Raw genomic sequence first — 20,359 nt, 5'->3', positions numbered from 1 at the left:
AGAATAGAACCCTTCTGCTTCCAGTTAAAGTTCTCTTTAATCATTTAGAAATTTTGCTCTTGTGGGGCTCCATTGTATTCCACATTTGGAATTATAGACTATTTGAGAAGCTGAGGAGCTTAGATATACAGAAAGACTCCCAAAATGTGGCTACAGAATAACCTTTTTCACTGTTAGAAATACCTGTAGGTGGCTCAAGCACCCTAGGACACAGTTTTCCACCTTTGAAACCTACAGGAAGAACTTCATGGTTGGAAGAGTTTCCCTTAAGGATTCTTCAACCCCTACATTCTACTTTCTGGACCAACTCCTTCATTTTTCTTATGCAGGTCTTGACTTTGGAGACACACAGAAGGTCACATTTTGTTAGTGAAAGAGCCAGCACAGAATGAAGGTTTCTTTCCTCTTTACTTCTGAGTTCTGTCCATTGTGATGCCCTGTTATGTAATGTTTATTTTTTGTTAGGTCAAAAAGTACTATTTTGGTAGTAGTTAGATTTATTCCTTTTTAATAGATTTTCCATTTTTAAGACACAAATCTTAATAATTCTTAAATGGAACTGTTTGAATAGCAGATATTTTTGCGCTCCTAAATTGTCTGTAGTCTCAGCCTGCTAAATCATTTTAAATAATATATATTTAAAAAATAGAAACAGTGAATGCCTCTTGTTTCACTGAATATGTCAAAGGTTAATTAGAATATTTGTAAAGTACTCCAAGCTTCTTAGCAAAAGTACCTAAAACTGAAAAGTCTTCAGTTATTAAATCTGAAATTGTCTTTTTTTTTTCCAAATATTGCAAGAGAATCAGGTTTAGATAATTTCATTTTGCCTGGTTAAATCTGATTATGTGGCTATTCTATTGCTGATGAAACACTATTGGCAAAAATTAAGCATATTTTCATCTAAAATCTGTTATAAGGGAGTGTTACTATATCTCCATTTGATGATCATCATTTATTTCTTTTTTTCCCCCTATGGTGCATGCAAGTTAAATACTCACTGGGAAATGATTTACAATGTATCTGTGTTCAGTTAAAAAGTACTTATTGAAAATAGTAATATTTCAATGCAGTGTTTACTGTTTGCCAAGCACTTTTCTAAGTGCTTTGTGTATATTAATTCATATAATCTTTACAGTGATCATATGAGAAAGATGCCATTTTTATGCCTCTTTTACATGTGAGGAATCAGGACACCACATGAAGAAATGATGAAGCTAGGATTTGATTCCAGCAATCTGGCTCCAGGCTCTGTGTTCTTAACCAACAGGGAGTTAGCTATTTGTTTTATACACCGACCAACAAACTCATGGTTTGGCTAATGTTTTAACAGCTAAATTTTCTTAAAAAATCATTGTAGTAAGTAGCAGTGCTATTTTCCTATGATAATCAGAACTGTTGCATCTCTTGCAGTCGGCATCTAATGTATAGAGCTATATACATAAGTTAGGCAACTTACATTTGTATAGACAAAAAATTAGATTGTATTTTCAGAAGTGTGGCAGTTGGAACTTAGAGGGAAGTGTGGATATTGTTTCTATTTTTTCCTTTAACAGTATTTTATTTTTTTATTTTTTTAAGATTTTTTTTAAAGATTTTATTTATTCATTTGAGACACAAAGATACAGAGAGAGAGAGAGAGAGAGAGCATGAGCAGTGGGAGAGGCAGTGGGAGAGGGAGAAGCAGACTCTCTGCTGAGTCAGGAGCCCGATGTGGGGCTTGATCCCAGGACCCTGGGATCATGACCTGAGCTGAAGGCAGATGCTTAACCATCTGAGTCACCCAGGCGCCCCAAAAGAATGGATTAAGGGTTTGATTGTTGGCATTGTTACTCCCTCCAAATAATAAGCTCAAACCTCTGCTCTCCTTTTTTTTAAAGATTTTATTTATTTGTTTGGCAGAGGGAGAGAGAGACAGAGAGGGAACACAAGCAGGGGTAGTGGGAGAGGGAGAAGCAGGCTCCCCACTGAGCAGGCGGGGCTCGACCCCAGGACCCTGGGATCATGACTTGAGCGGAAGGCAGATGCTTAACGACTGAGCCACCCAGGTGCCCCTTTCCTTTAACAGTATTTTATGTTTCATATAATTCTGTTGTTTGCAGTTGCAGGGTTTCTGCTATAATGTGTAAAACAGGTATAAATTCTATAGTGTAAGATGGTCTTAAGACTGATAGAACATCCATTTTATAGTCATATCCCTCTAATATATCATTTTTATTGAGATAAGCATTATTTATCACATTATTTCTTCAACCAGGATATAGGGCTTCTACATTGGAGATATATAATCTTAATACTTAGTAGAATGAGTAATTGTGCAATTCTGCTTAAGACCGATATGTCTGAAGACTTACATACAGATCCATGTTTATGTATGATTATTTATACATATATCCATAACCCCACATGCCTACATACACACTAGGGATAAATTATTCAAATTTTATCTTTGTTTTCTTATCAAAAATGCTATTATGAATATGGTGAATATATGCATATTGAACAAATAAAATGCCAAAAACAGTTACATTTTAAAATCTTCAACTTACTTTTTCTTTAGAGAAATCCTGATTTAAGATAAATCTTAAAAATCAGCCAAAGACCTGGAAATCATCCTATGTAGAAATCCAAGTTTTGAAGCAGATGCATCAGAGGTAGTTTGTCTTTAAAATAACCATTTTCTTTAACTCACAATTAAGTATATTATTTCATTACATAATATGTTCTCATGGAATTTTAAAAATATGATTTAATTTACAAAAATCCCTTCGAAAGGAGATCTCAGAAGAAAGCATTTATACTTATAGTGAGGGCCTCTGTCTTTCAAATGTATGTAATATGATCATTGCAGTTGATCATGCTCTTATCTTGAATTGATAGAAATTTATGACATTTGCAGAATCTCCAAAGTTTTAAAAATTCATGTGCTCCCTTTAAAAAATTCCCTCAGTGGGATTTAAACACCTTTGCTAAAACATTTTTCATGTTTTTCTCCTGTCTAGAGTTAAAGATTGGTCCATTACAGGCAATATACCTGGATTTGAAAAAAGTTAACTTTAATTGACTTCATGGATTTCTTCCCAAACAAATACATTTTTAACATACGGGGACTTAGCATTTTGGGAACTGATGGTAAATTTAGCTGAATCTTTCAAACACAAGCTAATATCTTCTTATGCAGAGAAGTTTGAGAAATGTCTTTCATTTTGTGCTTCCTTATATGATTATTTCTGTCTGGAACCTATCTCCCCATAATGGCTCATTGCTTCAGTTCCACTGGTGTGGTGCTCAGTAACTTCCTTGAAATGTTTTTGGGGTTGATGACAGCTCCTAACCACTCCCTGGAAGGAGATTATAAAGGTTAGAAAGTCCCTTATTCCCATAGCCAGTCCAAAGTCCCTAGACCATGAAAGCCAGAAATGACAAGTCTGTTATGATTTTTTTAAACCTACTTTATCCAAGTCATTTTAGACTGAATCATGATATAATCTGTGTAATCCTCTGGCTTGGGTCTGAGAGGATAGTGATTTGTTACAAGGCAAGCTTCTACTGAGAAACATTTCTTACATGAGTATTTTCTACCCTTCTGGCTCACGAGGACCTCTGATGTTCACACCACTTCCTGTCTGCACAAGACATGCTCCTAAATCACGTGCAGCATTGTGTTTAACAGGTCTGTGTGCATCTGGTCTCTTTATTGCTCTTCAGGTCTTTAAGCTTTGCACACAGTTTTATACTTGTCCCCTCCTATCCCTTACAATGCCAACCTCAAGTGCTATGACAAGAGCTGTGACTGGAGAGCCTGGAAAACATATAAACTGAAATGAATGCTTCTGAACTACCTTGCTCTGCTTCTCAGCTGAAGTCTAAGGACAGCCTTACCATCTGGATGGCTATCTACCATCTGGAAACGGTTCCCCTGCAAACACCATGTATGTACCTAGGAAAGCTTTCAAAAACTAAGGTTTTGGTCTGGCCTAGCCTCTGATAGTCTTTGAGATCTTGGGCACAGGCACTCCCTCTGGACTTCTGTGTCCATTAGCAGAAGGCACACCTTCCAGAGATCACTGAGAGTAAGAAAGTTGAGCAAAGACCAACATAGAGTTGTTGGTTTTTGTTTGTTTGTTTGTTTGTTTGTTAATTCACAGAGCCTGAAAAAGTAGGACTAGTAACTAGAGGTAAGTGCTGGATACTAATGGTGATGACGTTGGTGGTGAAAATGATAATATCTGACTTCCCGATTGTTTACAATTTGCCAAGTAGTACTGTAAACACATGACCTATTTAGTTATTTATTCTTTAAAATAATCTTCTGAGTTAGCTATTATCCTCAATAAACAGAAAAGGAAATCAAGGTGTGGAGCTTAAAGAAGTTGCCAAGGTCTAGGTAGCTAATAAGCAGTCAAGTCAGAATTTGAAGCTATGCTGTCTGGCTCCTGAAATCTGAAGCACTTCACCATAAGTTTTAAATGGTATCCCAGCAATTGGGGTTAGGTATATCTCCTGAGAAGACTGGCTGGTATCCTTAATCTCTGAACAATGGACTAGCACCATTATCCTGTTTGGTTGTTGGTTTGCAAGGGGCATTGGGAAATCCTCCTTTTCGGGCCTCAAAATGTTCTTAGACTTTTTATGACAATGCTTTCTTCAACTGGAAAAAAAATGTTACCTGCTAAATTGTCATCATGAGACCAGAGTTTGGACTATTCCATTTATTCTGAAAGGTAATTAATAGAATTACATCAAGGAGAAAAAAGAGAACTTTCACACTTTCCTTACCTTCTATGAGAGATGGAGAAAACTAGTGTTTTATTATACAGAAAAAAATACATATATTTATATTATATAGAAAACTAGTACTCTATTATGAAAGGGAAGCTGTAGCTGGATGCCCTTGCTGTCAACTTACTTGAGTATAAAACAGGAAATGGGTCATGTCAACCTTGGGGAAGCTACACCCAAGTTGTGTCCCCAGCTTGGCCATGAACTAACTGATCTTTGTACTTCCTAAGATGCTGGTGGTGGTCTCAGGGGTTTGGGAGGACAGGGAAAACCTTTGCTCTTCAGGCTTTTGAAACAGTAGAAAGAACTAGGCAATTCTGCAGCAAAGAGCTGAGAAACCAATATAGTTAATATCATAGTATTAATTAGTACTATCCCTAGTGGAAAATAAAAGGGAGTTTGTTGAAAAATTCTCTAAGTGAAGTCTCTTGAAGTTCTGAAATATTAAAACACTGACTTAAAAAAAAAAGTCCATTTATTAATTGACAGCCTGACAAGGAGAAATAAAAGATCCCCTGATATTTGGAGAATTTCCTCAAACATTTTCAACAGTCCCTGGACAGTTGATAAAATACTCTGCCTCTCTTTAACCTTGTCTTGGTAATTGGCCTAGTGGTAGCTGACACCCTTTGACCAAATGGGTATTATGTCATCCACAGTGCTTAAGACTTCAAGACTCAAAGTGCTGATGACCTTGAGAAAATTTGATGTTTAAAAAGCGTCATTAACTGAGTGACCTTGGCCACAAAACTTAGAGTTGTTCCTTTCTTTGTAGACAATATCAAATTCTAGCTGTCCATCTAAAGCCTAGTGAATGCATATGGAATTGAATTTATGATTTAATCCTAGGTCTCTTGTGCAAATACAGCCCCTGATGACCAATGGAGTTGTTCTATGTACAAATGACTCAGTGCAGGAAAACTGCTTCAGGCTCTCCTGTCTCAGACACATAGTACTTTGACCAGCACTTGCTTAATAAATGTCAGTTTATTTCCTCAGCCTTACCTGAATTCACATGGTGGATAGTGCAATTTCACCCAAGCTACTTTAAAAAATTAAATTTTGCTTTTTTTTTTTTATGTTGTAAACAAAATAAACCAAATCTGAAATCTGGGGCTGTGCTGTCTGCAAAAATAGAAAAGTCTAGGGAAAAAAACTCAATGGATTTTGATTAAAATTTTAGTGAGCAACTTCTGTCTACACTCTTCAAAGAGAAATTTCTCTAAATGCTTGTGGCCCAGAGACCACATAGAGGGATTAGTGTATTTTGTGTCTTCACAGATTTTGGTAATTTCTATAGTCCTTTCTTTTTGCTACTTCTTATTCCATAGCTGTAAAAACAATTTAGAATCAACTTGAAAGCAGAGAGACAGATTTCTACCATTTGAATGCTGTCAAAGGGACACATATATATATATATATATATATACTTTTTATCCCCTCCCCCCTGGGAACAAAAGTGTAACTTTAAGGTACACTGTGTGAGATAAGGAAATGCTTCTTATTAGAAGTTTCCTTGTGATTGAGTGGAGATGAGACCCATCTGAGCAAATGGCTGATGACCCAACAATGGGTCAGAACGTGCTAGATTAGACTGGGTGAAGGGGGTTTTCCTTATTCATTCAACAGCCCAAGAAAGGATATTGTCTTTGATTAAGAGAGACAGAGAGGGAGACCTGATGGCACAGCAGAGGTGAAATGTTAATGAAGACCTGGCTCACGACTGAGTTTTTTGACCATTAACCACTGTCACTCACTGACTCAAGGTAGAACTACCCTGAGAGCTGAAAGCCTGGAATGTTTCTTTCCCTTGTGGAATAATCCAGCTTAAAAACCCTGTGTGTATCCCTCTGAAGCTTTCTGACAGCTTGCCTCCCTCAAGGGGAAAACTAAATCGGATTTAGTCCTTGTTCTCTTTTTGCAAATAAATTCCTTCGTGATAAACAAGGTTGCCTGGCTGCAAGCTAACATGGCAACAGTGTCTCTTCCTGTGTGGGTCTCTATTATTCCTCCTGCGGTGGTCTGAATGTGTCCCCCTCACATTCATATGATAATCTTTAACCCCCAAAGATGCTGATATTAGGAAGTGAGGCCTTTGGGAGATGTTAAAGTCATAAGGATGGAGCCATTACAAATGGGATTAGTGCCTTATAAAAGAGGCTCCAGCGAGATCTCTTGCCCCTTCCGCCATGTGAGGATACAACGAAAAGTCTGTGACCTGAAATAGGGCCCTCACTCGACCATGCTGACACTCTGATTTCAGGCTTCCAGCCCCCCGAAGTGTGAGAAACACATTTCTCTTTTTTTGTAAGCTACCAGGTCTGTGGTATCTCATGATCGTAGCCTGAATGGACAAAGACACCTGTTTACCTCCTTCCGTTTGTCCCTCCCTCCTCTGATGAATTCCATCTTTCTTAGAATTCATTAGTGCATTTGTTCATCTTTTGAGAACATGTTTTCTGAGTGCCTACTGTGTGCCAGGCATTGTTTTAGCTCCTGGGGATGTAATGGCAAACAAAACAGAGCAATTCTCTACCCTCAGGAAGCCTATGTCGTAGCATAGCACTCTCTGAAGTTTGGCTGAACCCTGGCTCTTCTACTGACAGCTTTGTAAATTTGGGGCAAGTTACTTAACTAAGCTGTGCCTCATTTTCTTCCGTATAAGGGGTAATATTAGTACTTGCCTCAACCAGTCTTAATTAAGATCAAATGAGATAATATACGTAGAGCATTTACAAACAGAGTGTGTGGCTATGAGCTAGGGTCCTGGGCAAGCTGCTATTGTCACTGCTGTTGTTGGTACTATCATCATGTTCTTTCTCCATAAGATGCTTCTTGACTCATCATTTGCCTGGTGACCTGAGAGACCACTTTAATTCGTGCCTCATTTTCAGGGCCAAGGAGCAAGCAGGAGCCCTTTCTGAAAAGGCCCGGGAGCAGAAGTTGTGAGAGTAGCACATGACTATTGTAGGGAAATGCACTATCCAACACACTGCAATGGATCCTTCTGGAAAAATGGGGACTGGTACCCTTGATATACAAGAGGCATGTGAGCAGAAACAGATCAAAAGGAGGCTAAGGGATGCTTTGTGAATACACAGAATGTTTGTACAGTAGCAAAGTCAGGTCCATCACTTTTGCAAAGGCAGCCTCCCCCTCTTCTATATTTGTAGTAGATTCTTCTCTGCCTCTACTTACCTACTTCCCAATACTTTAAAACTTTTAGATACTGGTAAAAGAGGTAAGTCATTTCAGATATTTTTTCAGACATACCCAATTCTACTTTGGCAGTGTCCCTCGGTCCTCTATGCCTTGCAGGTAACTTTTCTGGTTTCTGACAAGTATCATGACGAATCACTAGCTTGAGGTAACTTCTGTCTCTTCACACTATTGATTTTACAAAAATCCAGGCTTTCATAAACTTGGATAACCATATATATAATGGTATTTGTCCTTAAAACAACACTTGCCTAGGGTACAATCACCACACTTTATACATTCACTAAATCAATGATATATTTCTTAAAATGATGTGCTTGCTTCGGCAGCCCATATATTTCTTAAAATGAAAAGAATGTTTAAAAATCATCTTTTTCTAATGTAGGGGAAAAGCAAATCCTAACTTTTCATGTTACTCTATTTTTGATAACCCTCTGGATTTTAAAACAGAGTGATTTTATTTTTTTTAATTTTTTAATTTATTTTTTTAAAGATTATTTATTTATTTATTTGATAGGGAGAGACACAGCGAGAGAGGGAACACAAGCAGGCGGAGTGGGAGAGGGAGAAGCAGGCTTCCCGCGGAGGAGAGGCCCAAAGCGGGGCTCGATCCCAGGACCCTGGGACCATGACCTGAGCCGAAGGCAGATGCTTAACAACTGAGCCATCCAGGCGCCCCTAAAACAGAGTAATTTTAAACTTAAAACAGAGTAATTTTTATTTATTAATGTTATTGTTAATTGATAAAATTTACTGCAAAGGTAGTACCTATTTTGGTGAACCAATACTGTTATACAAAGAACTGTTCCCTTTTTTCCCACCCTTAGTTTTTTTGGTTCTAAATTAATATTCTTCACCAGTTTTTGTCTACTCAATCTTGGGGTGACAACTTCATTTTTGGTAAGCTAGGTATGCAACCTTGACACAGGTGTTTTTTTAGAGTTTATTTTGGTTGCATGCCTGTTTTTCTTTTTCTTTTTTTTTTTCTTCACATGAGCAGTTAAAAGAAGGTTCTAACCAATCCTGTCTAGCATCAAGTTTGTGACTCTGAAAGTTAATTTAGTTTCTAAAGGTTTTGTTTTCTTCATTTGTAAAGTGAAGGGCTGACCTTCATGATCTCTAAGGTGTTTTTGCTATCTCTACAACTCCCTGGATCTATTGAAATCCATTCCTACCCCAGGGGAGCTATTGTATCTGGAATTTCATAATAAAAGTACTAAGGCTTATTCCATAAGCAAGGCAGAAATCAGTTGCACTACTCTAAGTAAGTAATGAAAAAGACTTGAACAATGAAATGCACTTGACAATAAAACTATATTGACTCTAACTTAATTCTCCTTTGGTGGTTTGGAAGGCACTCCTGGCTATTGGAAACTTCAGGCCACCCTGGGGGCACTGTCCTCATTGGTGCAGAAAAAATATTTGACTGGTGTCGCCCCGGGGAATTTTTTTGGTTCTAAATCTCCAAATAAATTCCATTATCAACACATTCATTTGTTATCTGCTCTATCTCATTAAATACAGAACATAAAGAACAAAAAAATGATATTCAAGTATTCTGTATCCTGATTATTGGAATTTCTGATTAAGGAATTTTTATTTTATGGGCTCCATGAATGAGTTATTCGTTAATGGGTGGTTGGGCTATGTTCAGAAAACAGCATTTTTTTTTTTCTATTATAAAGGAAGAAGACACTGATCTGTAGATCTGAGTGTACTAAATTAGGGATAGAGAAGGCAAAGAAATTGCTTTATGCTGACTGCGGAGGGCACATGGGTTCCTTGTAATGGGAATGTGTAATTATAAGTTTTATTAAAAAAAAAAAACCCCCCCCCTTTTTTTTTTTTTTTTTTTTTGGAGAGACTCTTTTATTCCACACTCCTCTCCCCTCAATATGAGATAACCTTTGAGAATACATTGTCAGTTTCTTACCTTGAAGAAGGTCATTGTTGATCCATCTCTGACTGCCCCATATTCTATCTTGGTTTGCTTTGCCAGATCATCTGCTGAATCTATGGGGGATTCCATTCTCTCTACTGTCAGGAAGGCGGCCAGATTGGCAGTGTAGGATGAAATGATGATTAAGGTGAAAAACCACCATATCCCTCCAACTATCCTGGTCGATAGAGCTTTGGGCATCAGCTCTGATCCTGTGATGGTATCACCAGAGTAAGAGTGTTAAACAGAGTTAAGAGAAGAGGGAAGACTCATGATTTGACACTAGTCTAGGGAGGTAATGCATTTTTACAACGTAAAAATTATAAAGCCGTTAAGGGCTTACTTTCTTGTGTGTAGGTGAAATAGAAGTGTTTTTTAGAAAATAGAGGAAAATCTAAATGGTCTTCTATCACTAATTGCAGGTATTGCTTAAAATGTAATTTATCAACATTTGATGGTATTAAATGTTTTTAACCCTGAGCTATTCTATGTCTAAAATTTATAGAGTTAGTTTAATTGCTTAGATTTGGATTTGTTTGCTTGTTTTTGTTAAAAAGTCAACCCCAAGACTTTGGGGGCTTTTATTTAACTGTCTGATATGCATCTGATTGTGTGAAATAAAATGTTATCGGCCTTTGTACAGCTATGAAAGCTTTGAAACACTAACTTATTTTTGTTTAAGATTAAAGAATGTGAGAAACTTTTAAAAGATTAATATATTATGCCATTTGTCACATGTACTTTAATAAAACTTTAGGATTTTACAATCAAATGAAATAGGATAAAGCTACACTTGACAGTTGATGAATCAATTTCCATTGTTTTATGTTACTTTTAAAGTCAAAATTATTTTTTTCTAATGTATATTCTTGTGTGACTGAGAAGAATATATTCACTGAAAAGCATGCTTTTGTCCTTTAAAGTGCTCGCCTTTATTTTTTTATTTAAAAAAAATTTTTAAAGATCTTATTTATTTGAGAGAGAGAATAAGAGCATGAGAGCGGGGTGAGGGGCAGAGGGAGAAGCAGACTCCTGCTGAGCAGGGAGCTCCATGTGGGGCTTGATCCTGGGACTCCGGGATCATGAACTGAGCTAAAGGCAGATGCTTAACCAACTGAGCAACCCAGGTACCCCAAAGTGCTTGTTTTTAATTATACTTCAAAGACTGGCCATTTCTCAGGTAGAAAGGGGCCCTTCCTGGTACCCATACATTTTTAGATGTCATCCGATGTTTATTATTTGTAAAAGATAACATTGGGAGGCATGTAACATGTTAACCAAGAGATCTGTTCTCTCTAAAAGAAAAGGTATATGGACCAAGTTTACTGACACAAAGGGTAAGCATTTGTGAAAATTCTCCAGCTCAAAACTGTTGGTCAACCTGAACTATAGATGTCTATGAACCCAGTAGTGGAATTAAAAAGGAGCAGAAGCGGGGATGCAGGGCTCACTCTAATCATACTGATTCATGGGTGGATTTTGGCTACTCTGCCTGCCTGAAATTCACCGTGGGTTCTGTACTTAGCATTTCCTCAATGAACTTAGAGGCATGGTGAATTTATATGATCAGTTAAAAAGTGGAAAATGTAAAAATCTAAAAGGTGAAGTACAGCAGGTGAAATACCTGTTTTCAAGGATTCTTTCACTATTCTGATTGGGTGTTTTGAAGTTTTGTAGTTAATGGCTCAAGACGGAGTGGGGAATTGGAGGTTACCAATCTACAGATAAATGAGTTTATACTCAAATTTAATCTATAAACAGACACACATATTGTTCATGAAATCAAAGCCAGCTCAAGGCTCATGATAAGCAGATCGAGGTTGGCAGAGTTTCTGGGCTTTGAATTAACAGATATGTTTTCCTAATGCTCTTAGGTATCTGGGAGCTTTATTCTCTTTTAATGAGGTAAACAGTTTCATTGCAATTTGTATTTTCTTCTTTTGTTTGTTTGTTTGAATTTGGGTGTGTAATATTACACGGATTTATAATAGTTTCCATTAAATTGCCTCCAAGAATTTAGTGGGATAGTTTGTTGCTGTTGTTTTTATCTTGTGGTTTAATGGGATTTGTGTGCCTGTGGGTGTCTGCGTGCGCTTAATGCCCAAGGTTGTTTCATATCTTTGTACTTAATTGATCTAGCAGCCTTTTGGCAGTGTGATATTATTTAGATCTTTAGTCAGTTATCATTAAAATACCATTTATTTCATAAAATAGCCATAGGAAATAAGTAATACAATTAACAGATATATTTTCTTAGCTTATAGGTATGGATTTTTCTGCTGTAAATTTATCCTTACGTTATTTGGTCGCATTCATGAAAAGAGAAGGTAGTAATTTGTTATTTGTATAACTATGTATTATGTGACAGCAAAACTGGACCACTGACCAGTAATCAGAAATAATATAAATTCACACCTATCATACTTTAAAATAAATATACTTTTGAATGATGTTGTCTTGGGAACTAAAAAAAATAACTAGTAGAAATCTACTCAGATTACATTTTAAACCCGTGGTCTATGGTACGAATTAGATTTCTTGACATTTCACTATGTTTTTTATTTTCACACAGCTTTGTGACTTTCATGACTTTCAGCGTTAGTTGAAATGCTTAGAAATGGCTTTCCTCAAATAGAGATGATTTGTCTAAGTGTGGAACTGGAGAGGATGAAGTTATGTAGGCAATAAAAGTCAAGTGAAACATCATTAGAAAATATTTGGGATGAGAGACAATACTTGCTGAAGTCTCTTTAGTGCCTTTTATGGCAGACATGACAGCCAATCCTGATCCAGACTTTGCTCACGCTCTGTAGAAAAGAGAAAGTCTGATCATCACATTAAAAAAAGAAATGAAACACAATGGTTTCCAATTGAGTACAGTGACAAGCTTCTGCTAACAAGGAAGAGCACAACAGTTAATACGGAAGTTAGCTACCTGGTCCAATTCCACACACTAAGGACAGATCCACTAAACAGTCATCAGTACCACCAATTTGTATATGACAATATTTGTGTCAGCTGACAAGCATTTTTACACTTCTTGAAAAACAAGCAGAGTCTGGTTGGGGCTGACTGTCATGTACCCAAGGTAGTGGTAACTAGCAGACACTGCATCCCACGGTTTGCTGTGGATGATGATAAACTCCAAACAGAATATGAAAGAGAATTTGAGAAGCTGGGTGCACTCACATGACACAAGGCAGTCATGGTCATGTGTACCTGAATGGACTTGCTGTATACTCTGTGAAACCCACACCTATATTTTTCTATTCTAATGGTACAGACAAACAAGCTATAGGGAAAGTGTGTGTGTTTTGGGGGTGGGGGTTGGTCTCCTTGTTCTTTGATAGTAGTTGCTCATGAGACAAATGCCCTAAAAATTAAATGCACTCGTAAAGCACTATATGGCTCCTAGCGGGTTTTCCTGCAGGACTTAGAGTTCTGTGCTACCCTCTAAACTTATGCAAGTGATTTCTAGTAAATTCGGTGCTATTTCTATACCTATTTAGCAGTGCCCGCATAAACTGCTGAACTGCCTGATGAGAGAATTTACCCACTTTGCTCAAATATTTGGTATTTCCCTCTCTCCCTCTTGTTTATAAACACAGAATATAAACATTTCAAGTAATATGATAAAAACTCCCTCATGAGAAGCCTGAGGTTCACCCCCAAGTAACAGACATATTTAATATATATATATATCTTCGTTGAATTTTCCTTTGCCAATTTATTTTGCAGCGTATTGTCAAATGAGTAGATTATTCTAAACACGACAACATCTGTGACTTACGATTTTCTTAAATTAATGCATTTAGTCTTGGGATGTCTTTTCTAGACCATATGCCTAGAATCAAAGCTGAAGAAAATCCACAAAAGAGCTGGATTTCTTCCAAAGATTAAAACGACTCCCTCCTCCCTCCCCAACAAAATCAAAATTCCCCATATCATAGAAAATATATAAAATATATTACATTTCTATGGTTTGAATTTTATTTCCACACCCTTACAGTTTGCTGTTGCTATGGTTACCAATTGAGGGAGATTGTAAAAAGTTACAAGTGAGGATGAATTCCAGTAGGGTTTGTCGGAGTGGTAATTAGGTGACTGTTTTAGGTACTGTCAGCTATTGGAAAAATGTAAGCCAACTTAATTTTCGAAGGATTCAAATTCCACTCCTTTAGAACCCCTGACTTGCGGAGTTATGGCTGGAAAGGAAAAGTCTGATCCTTCCATCTACGCAAATTTGTAAACAATTTCTTAGGTACTTTAACCATTACTTCCTTCTAGGAAAATTTGTATTGCTGGATAGAAGTCTTATTTTAGAAATACAAACAAGAAGTTCCATTCAAGTCATATTTTTATCTTTGCTATCTTTAGAACTGACTCTGAAGTCAGGTTCTATTTTTTAATTCCTGAGATGGTTTTTCAGCCTACCCTCTAGCTTTATGGTGGAGTTTACCAGCAACAAAGCCTGTCAGCAGACTGTGGGATGCATGTGACAAAGATAGGCAACCGGTGTACCTTGCTGCATGAGAGCTCCAACTCCAAACCAGAAACTATTTAGTAAAGTAAAATTGTTTTCCACCACGTCTGAATCAGGGTTGCATGGGTGGGGGTTATACCATTCGTAGGGTGTAAACCTGTAGTAGTTAACAGAAACAGTCTGTAAACATCAGATAAATACACACAGCACCAGCAAAACCTGCTGAACAATGCAAAAAAACCCAACAATTAATGGTGAAAGCATCAAACCAAAACAGTAAAGGCCATATTCATCAACTTACAGCTTTGGTGGACAACGTTTCAAAGGAGACGTGAGAAATTATCTTTACCAAACTTCTCATTTCTAGGCAACATGCTTTGGTTGGCTGGAATTGTACCTCTCTGACCTGTCTACTGAATTCTTCTGAGTTTTTATTCATTTTCATTTTACTGAACTGCTAGTTGGACTGTAAAGAAAGGTTCACTCATCCAAAGTATTTACCCCACCAAGAAGCAATGACTGCTACATACACTGGTTACATACCAACTGGAGTGTCAAGATACTGTGTTGCTAGATGCTGGGGGACACAAAGAAGAGATGTCCCTTGACTTGCCTCAAGGGACATCTATGGACAGACGCCTAAAAGAAAGATGTGGCTTAGTGATTGCATAATGGATCAAAGGAGCTGCAAGGGCAAAAAAACTAGTGAACAGAAAGAAGGTCTAGACTTGGGGTATATTCAATTTTTTTTAGTATACTACATATATGGAAAGAAAAATCATAATCTTTAAATGAAGAGATGGGGGCGCCTGTGTGGCTCAGTCGTTAAGGGTCTGCCTTCGGCTCAAGTCATGATCTCAGGGTCCTGGGATCAAGCCCCGCATCAGGCTCCCTGCTCAGCGAGAAGCCTGCTTCTCCCTCTACCACTCCCCCTGCTTGTGTTCCTGCTCTCACTGTCTCTCTCTCTGTCAAATAATAAATAAAATCTTAAATAAATAAATAAATAAATGAAGGGATGAAGTATATATATATATTTTAAGTAGGCTCCATGCCCAACATGGGGTTTGAACTCAAGACCCTGAGATCAAGAGTCACATGCTCTAGCAACTGAGCCAGCCAGGCACCCCTGAAGACTTGAAGTTTAAACTTAGAAGTATCTTGGCCCAGGGATAGGGGTAGGGGTTCATCAGTGTTAACTCCATAGCATGTTTCACTGGGGAATTTTACATTCAAAATCCCCTTTTGATTTGTTTTTAATTTATTTATAGAATAATGGACTGCCATCACTTGATCAGCAGCCCTAGTAAGTTAGGAAGTTGATCTTGAACAAGTCACTTAACCTTTCTGGCCTCAGTTTCCTTATTAGTAAACAAGAGGGAATCCAGATATCTCCGGGATGGGTGAAAAGAAAAATCCAGGGAACTGGATAGACTTTTGGTTCTTTCTCTGTTTTCTAAACATCTGTCTGACTTCTGTAGCCCAAGTAGTTGCCTGCTCTGTGGTTATTTTGTAGGGCTATCTTGCCAAGGGGCACTTATTTCCCCAAAGAGACATTAGCAAATGCTCTGCAAAGTGATCTGGAAATGATTTAAAATATTGTAGTTCCCAGCACTGGAAGCTTTGCCATTTGCCATTGGGTTCTTTTAATGCAAGCAGGAGCGTTAGAGTAATGTTAAAACCCCATAAAACCGATGGGAACATTCGGAATGCTCTCCAGCCATAAGGTTTCAGCAGTAAACAATAGCAGGTTGCTGACACAATGGGGAGAACGGGGATTAAGGTGAATACATTATCTATAGCAAAAAACAGGGCACACTGTGAATCATGCACAAGGAACTGGGCAGACAGTTTCTCTTAATGAAAAACCATTCCCTAAACCCCCCTGAACACCTTCTGCAAAGTGTACAGTGTCTCCTCATCAAGTCTTAGGGGTACGGAGATAATAGCCTCATAGTTTACCCCACAGTAATGGTATCCAACTCATTACTGCGCCTCCTTCACAGCTGCAGGGCACACAGTGCAGGGTCCTGTGAAGCTTATGAATATAGCTGTAATTGACAATGCCATGCCAATACATTTTAATTACTGTCTCAACAATATAATTAAATTTTGAATTTATACACTCTTCTAACCATAGTAGTTTGCTGAGCTGAAGAAACGAATACCAATATTAATGAACCCACTAATTGAAACAGTAGGCACAGTAAAGATGCCATTACTTAAACAATATCATTGTCACTTGTACAATAATTTTAAAATATTAATTGCAATAAATTAGGATTCTTATGTACTCAAAGGAGTTTTTCTCAACAGACCATAAAACCGGGCAACCACTAACCCCCCTGATATTCAGGTACTTCTTCCTCATCTATGCTCTGATCAGTGAGCCCATCACTTACCTCTTTGAAATGCTGCTTTTGGTCTTGTGTCAGTGTTTCATACTTTGCATTTCTAAGTGAACAATTAATCTAATTTTTCCAAGGCAAAAAGGAAACTGTCTAAACAGCAATATGATTCTGCCTGCACTGCAAAGATATTTTAGGTTCTTTCTCTCCAGGATTCTGAGTGATTTGCATTGGACTGAGGGATATTAAATGTCACTGGGATGCTGTGCTGTAAGACACTCGGTTTTCATAAAGCAATAGATCTACCTGTTGCCTGGATGTAAATATTTCAGCTTGAAATGCCCAATGCCTGCGTAAAGATAACCAGTGTGACAGCAGTGTCAGCATCAGGAAGGCTGGGGGAAAATTAATATATGACCTATACTAATGATATTCTGAGGCTGCTATTCCCAATTGATACTGATCTTTAGTAAAACGACAGAGAAAGGGACAAATGTGCTTAAAATCTGTGTCAAAATTTGCATATAAAAGAGTAGCATTATGTTGAAAAGTAAAGGTTCATTTTGGGTTTATGTTTATATATACCAAGCTTTTACTTGAATGGGAGATGTAAAACAATCTTCAGACTGAAGATCTCTAATTAAGGGATTCTTTTTATGGCTGAGAATGGATATTGGGCTGCATTGAGGAGAGAGAGATCTGTTCATCTTTTAAAGGACAGAGCTCTATTTGAGCTTGTGATATAACTGTTGGGTTTGTAGTATAATTTTAGAGTTACAGTCAAAGGGTTTCTTGATTTTTTTTTTTGCTAAATGCCAACTTAAAAATATCCATTTTTAATAAGACAAACATAAAGCATAAAATGTAAGCAGATGTGATATCTGGATATTTGGTTTATTTAAACTGTGTGTTCATGATGGACATAATTCCTTGGGGTTAAATGTTTTTCAAAAAGTAATTTAAAAAATGTTAACCACAAAACAAAACCCTGACATGCACATTTGTAGCATCATAACTAAACAAGTCATAGTAACTTAAATGTTTATATAGTTTTTCTTAGTTGGTCTAACTTTATGAATTCACTTCAGTTTAGCAAATGATTTTTAAACATCTATCTAGTGAGAACATTAGCCTAAATGCAGTGATGGGCTTTATTTTTTTCCCCTTTAAAAGGACATGAAAGGATATACTTCAGAACACAAATTCAAAAGCCTCTCTAGAGCTAACGATGATTATGAGATTAACTTTTTTATTTCTACTTCACTAACTCTGAAGGCAAACCACTAACGTGGTAACAGAAAGCCATTTCACATTTTAGCTTCTTGGTGCAGAGTGACCAAGCTCATGGTCTCAAGCTACGATGGTGGGAAGTAAAAGTGAATTGGCACACCTATTCAACAAGGATTTTGTCTTTGGGAATCACCTCCAAAATATATTTAGGGGCTTTATGAAGTAGAAGTAGGAATGGATTCAAGGATGTAGAGATGAATGTAGTTGAAAGTGAGATCCCCAATGACCGTGCACTTGTGTACTGCAGGGAGTTTTTTTCCACGTTCCACCACCATACTGTTTGCAAGTGCGCACTCGATGCCCAGCAATTCCACTTTTCCAAGACCCGGAATGAGAGGAAACGCAGTGAGAAGAGGCAACAAGGAGAATAAGCTAAATAAAGAGCTGGTTTATAAATGGTGCTGTCGGTGAATAGGGATATTGAGTGGATAGTATTGATTGGGCGCTGCTTTCTTAATAGAAATAGAATGAAGTCAGAAAATATAGGGTTCTGGGTCACTGAGAGCTGATAGAGAAACAGTCAAAATAAGGAGGCGAAAATGACTGAATGTCACATGATTCTGATGACAAAAAATAAGGCAATTTAAAGGCAGAGTTGGGGTCAGGTGCAAAGGGGTAGTTTCAGCCTGTACACTTGTAAGAACTTCTGGATGCTGTTGACATGTTTTGTCTCCCATTGGCTTTGATCAAGTCAGTATGATAAATAACATATTTGGTTATCAGCATTGTCTTGCCTATTCTACTCATCAGCATCACTGCCTAGACAGAGCAGCAGACAGGGGGATAAGGAAACCCACTTCCCTCTGCTGCTTGGATTGTTCTACTGTCTCCAATATCACCCAACAGATGTGGGCCCCAGAACAGAGTAATGGAACAAGTCAATGCAAAATTTCTTATTCATTTATAGAGTGTTCATCAAGTGGTCATTTATTAAATAGCCATTCTAGGGCAGTATTAATTTCACTTACTAACCAGTAACAAGAAATGCACCTCCAAAGGTGAGCAACTTATCTTTTAAAATTTGATACCCAAAGCAACATCTTCTTTCATTATTTAAAACATGGTCTCCGACTTGGTGCTATTGACATTTTGAAGTAACTCTTTTTTGTTGGGAACTGTCTGCATACTGTAGGATGTTTAGTGGCATCCATGAACTCTACCCACTTTATACCAGTAGCATTTTCCACCCTCAGTTGTGATAACCAAAAAAATGTTTTTAGAACATGGACAAATGTTACCTGAAAGATAAAATCTCTCCTAGTTGAGAACCACTGATTTAGAGCCCTAAAGTGTCAAAGCACAATATCACTACACATACACATTAATACACATACACATACACACTAATATATTATCTTCTGTGGTAGGACTTATAAAAAGAGAGCTTTGGTCATTATTTAAAAGTAGCTTAATACTTGGCCAAAATTTGGAAAATGATCTGGGATCTGATAATGATACTCTTTATAAGGTGTGAAGTATGGAGAAAACATTTATTTCATATTGAATGTGTACCCACATGTGAGCACACACATTCATTCAGTTTGACTATATATGTGTGCCTCATGGACCTTTAAGACTTCCTAGCCTAGGTTATTTTCCCAAGCTTGCTTTATAATTATGCCAGGGAAAGAGTTACCTGGCATTAATCAAAACCAGAGAGTGGACAATGACAGAGAGCTGGCATGAAGAATTATTTCTCATAGATATTCCTGGAGGGAAAACAAAAATTGATCAGGGGAAAAAGTTCACTGAGTTTTGTTGAAAGATGTAAAAGAGGGAAAACGAGTGGGGTATATACAAAAGCAATTATTTTTTACATGTTCTATCTAGGGATATCAAATGTTTAAGCCAACAGAAAGATAAAATAGCTGTGCTTCAAATTCAACATCAAAGGTATTTAGAAAATATAATCTACTGAAAGGTACAAAAATCCTTTGAAGACTTGTGTAAAGTGGGATGGTTAAATATAGAGTTATCTCAGAAAATAAAACCTAAGCTGAATCATCAATGATAGCATAAATATTTCATGCTTTTAGACTCTACATGTTAGTAATCTTTCTTTTCATAGTTATTAGTTATTTCTAGAATGCTCTTTCACTCTCTAAAGTTTTTAAAAATAAATTTTATCAAATTTTATCAAATTTTCAAAGTATTTTGCTTTGTTCCTGAGGATTACACAATCTTGTTTCACCCCAGTGTTTCTTATTTGCTACAATAATTCCTAGCTAACCTTTTTTTCTGTTTTGAGTAATGGAATATTCCAGGTGTCAAGTATATGGATACCATTTTACTCTTCCTGTT

The 20,359-nt window shown here is 37.2% G+C and overlaps 1 protein-coding gene across 8 annotated transcripts in view; it reads right to left on the bottom strand.

Moving 5' to 3' along the window:
* GRIK1 (glutamate ionotropic receptor kainate type subunit 1) overlaps nt 1–20,359 on the bottom strand; it is a 364,878-nt gene that overhangs the window by 25,833 nt on the left and 318,686 nt on the right. For 7 of the 8 annotated variants that reach the window (XM_025867840.2, XM_025867857.2, XM_025867847.2 and 4 more), the window contains 2 exons: nt 14,462–14,580; nt 9,935–10,152 (listed from right to left, as the gene is read on the bottom strand). In XM_025867840.2, coding sequence (XP_025723625.1) covers nt 9,935–10,152; nt 14,462–14,580 — 337 coding nt within the window. Of the gene's footprint in view, nt 1–9,934; nt 10,153–14,461; nt 14,581–19,685; nt 19,768–20,359 lie in introns of those variants that run through there. The other variant, XM_073891296.1, reaches the window with a different exon arrangement.

This window comes from Callorhinus ursinus, unplaced genomic scaffold, assembly GCF_003265705.2.
Source record: "Callorhinus ursinus isolate GAN/ISIS: 27379988/994484 unplaced genomic scaffold, GSC_fseal_2.0 scaffold1, whole genome shotgun sequence".
Taxonomy (NCBI): Eukaryota; Metazoa; Chordata; class Mammalia; order Carnivora; family Otariidae; genus Callorhinus; species Callorhinus ursinus.
Note: the sequence above shows the minus strand (reverse complement) of the source record. Positions and strands in the feature narration are given on the sequence as shown.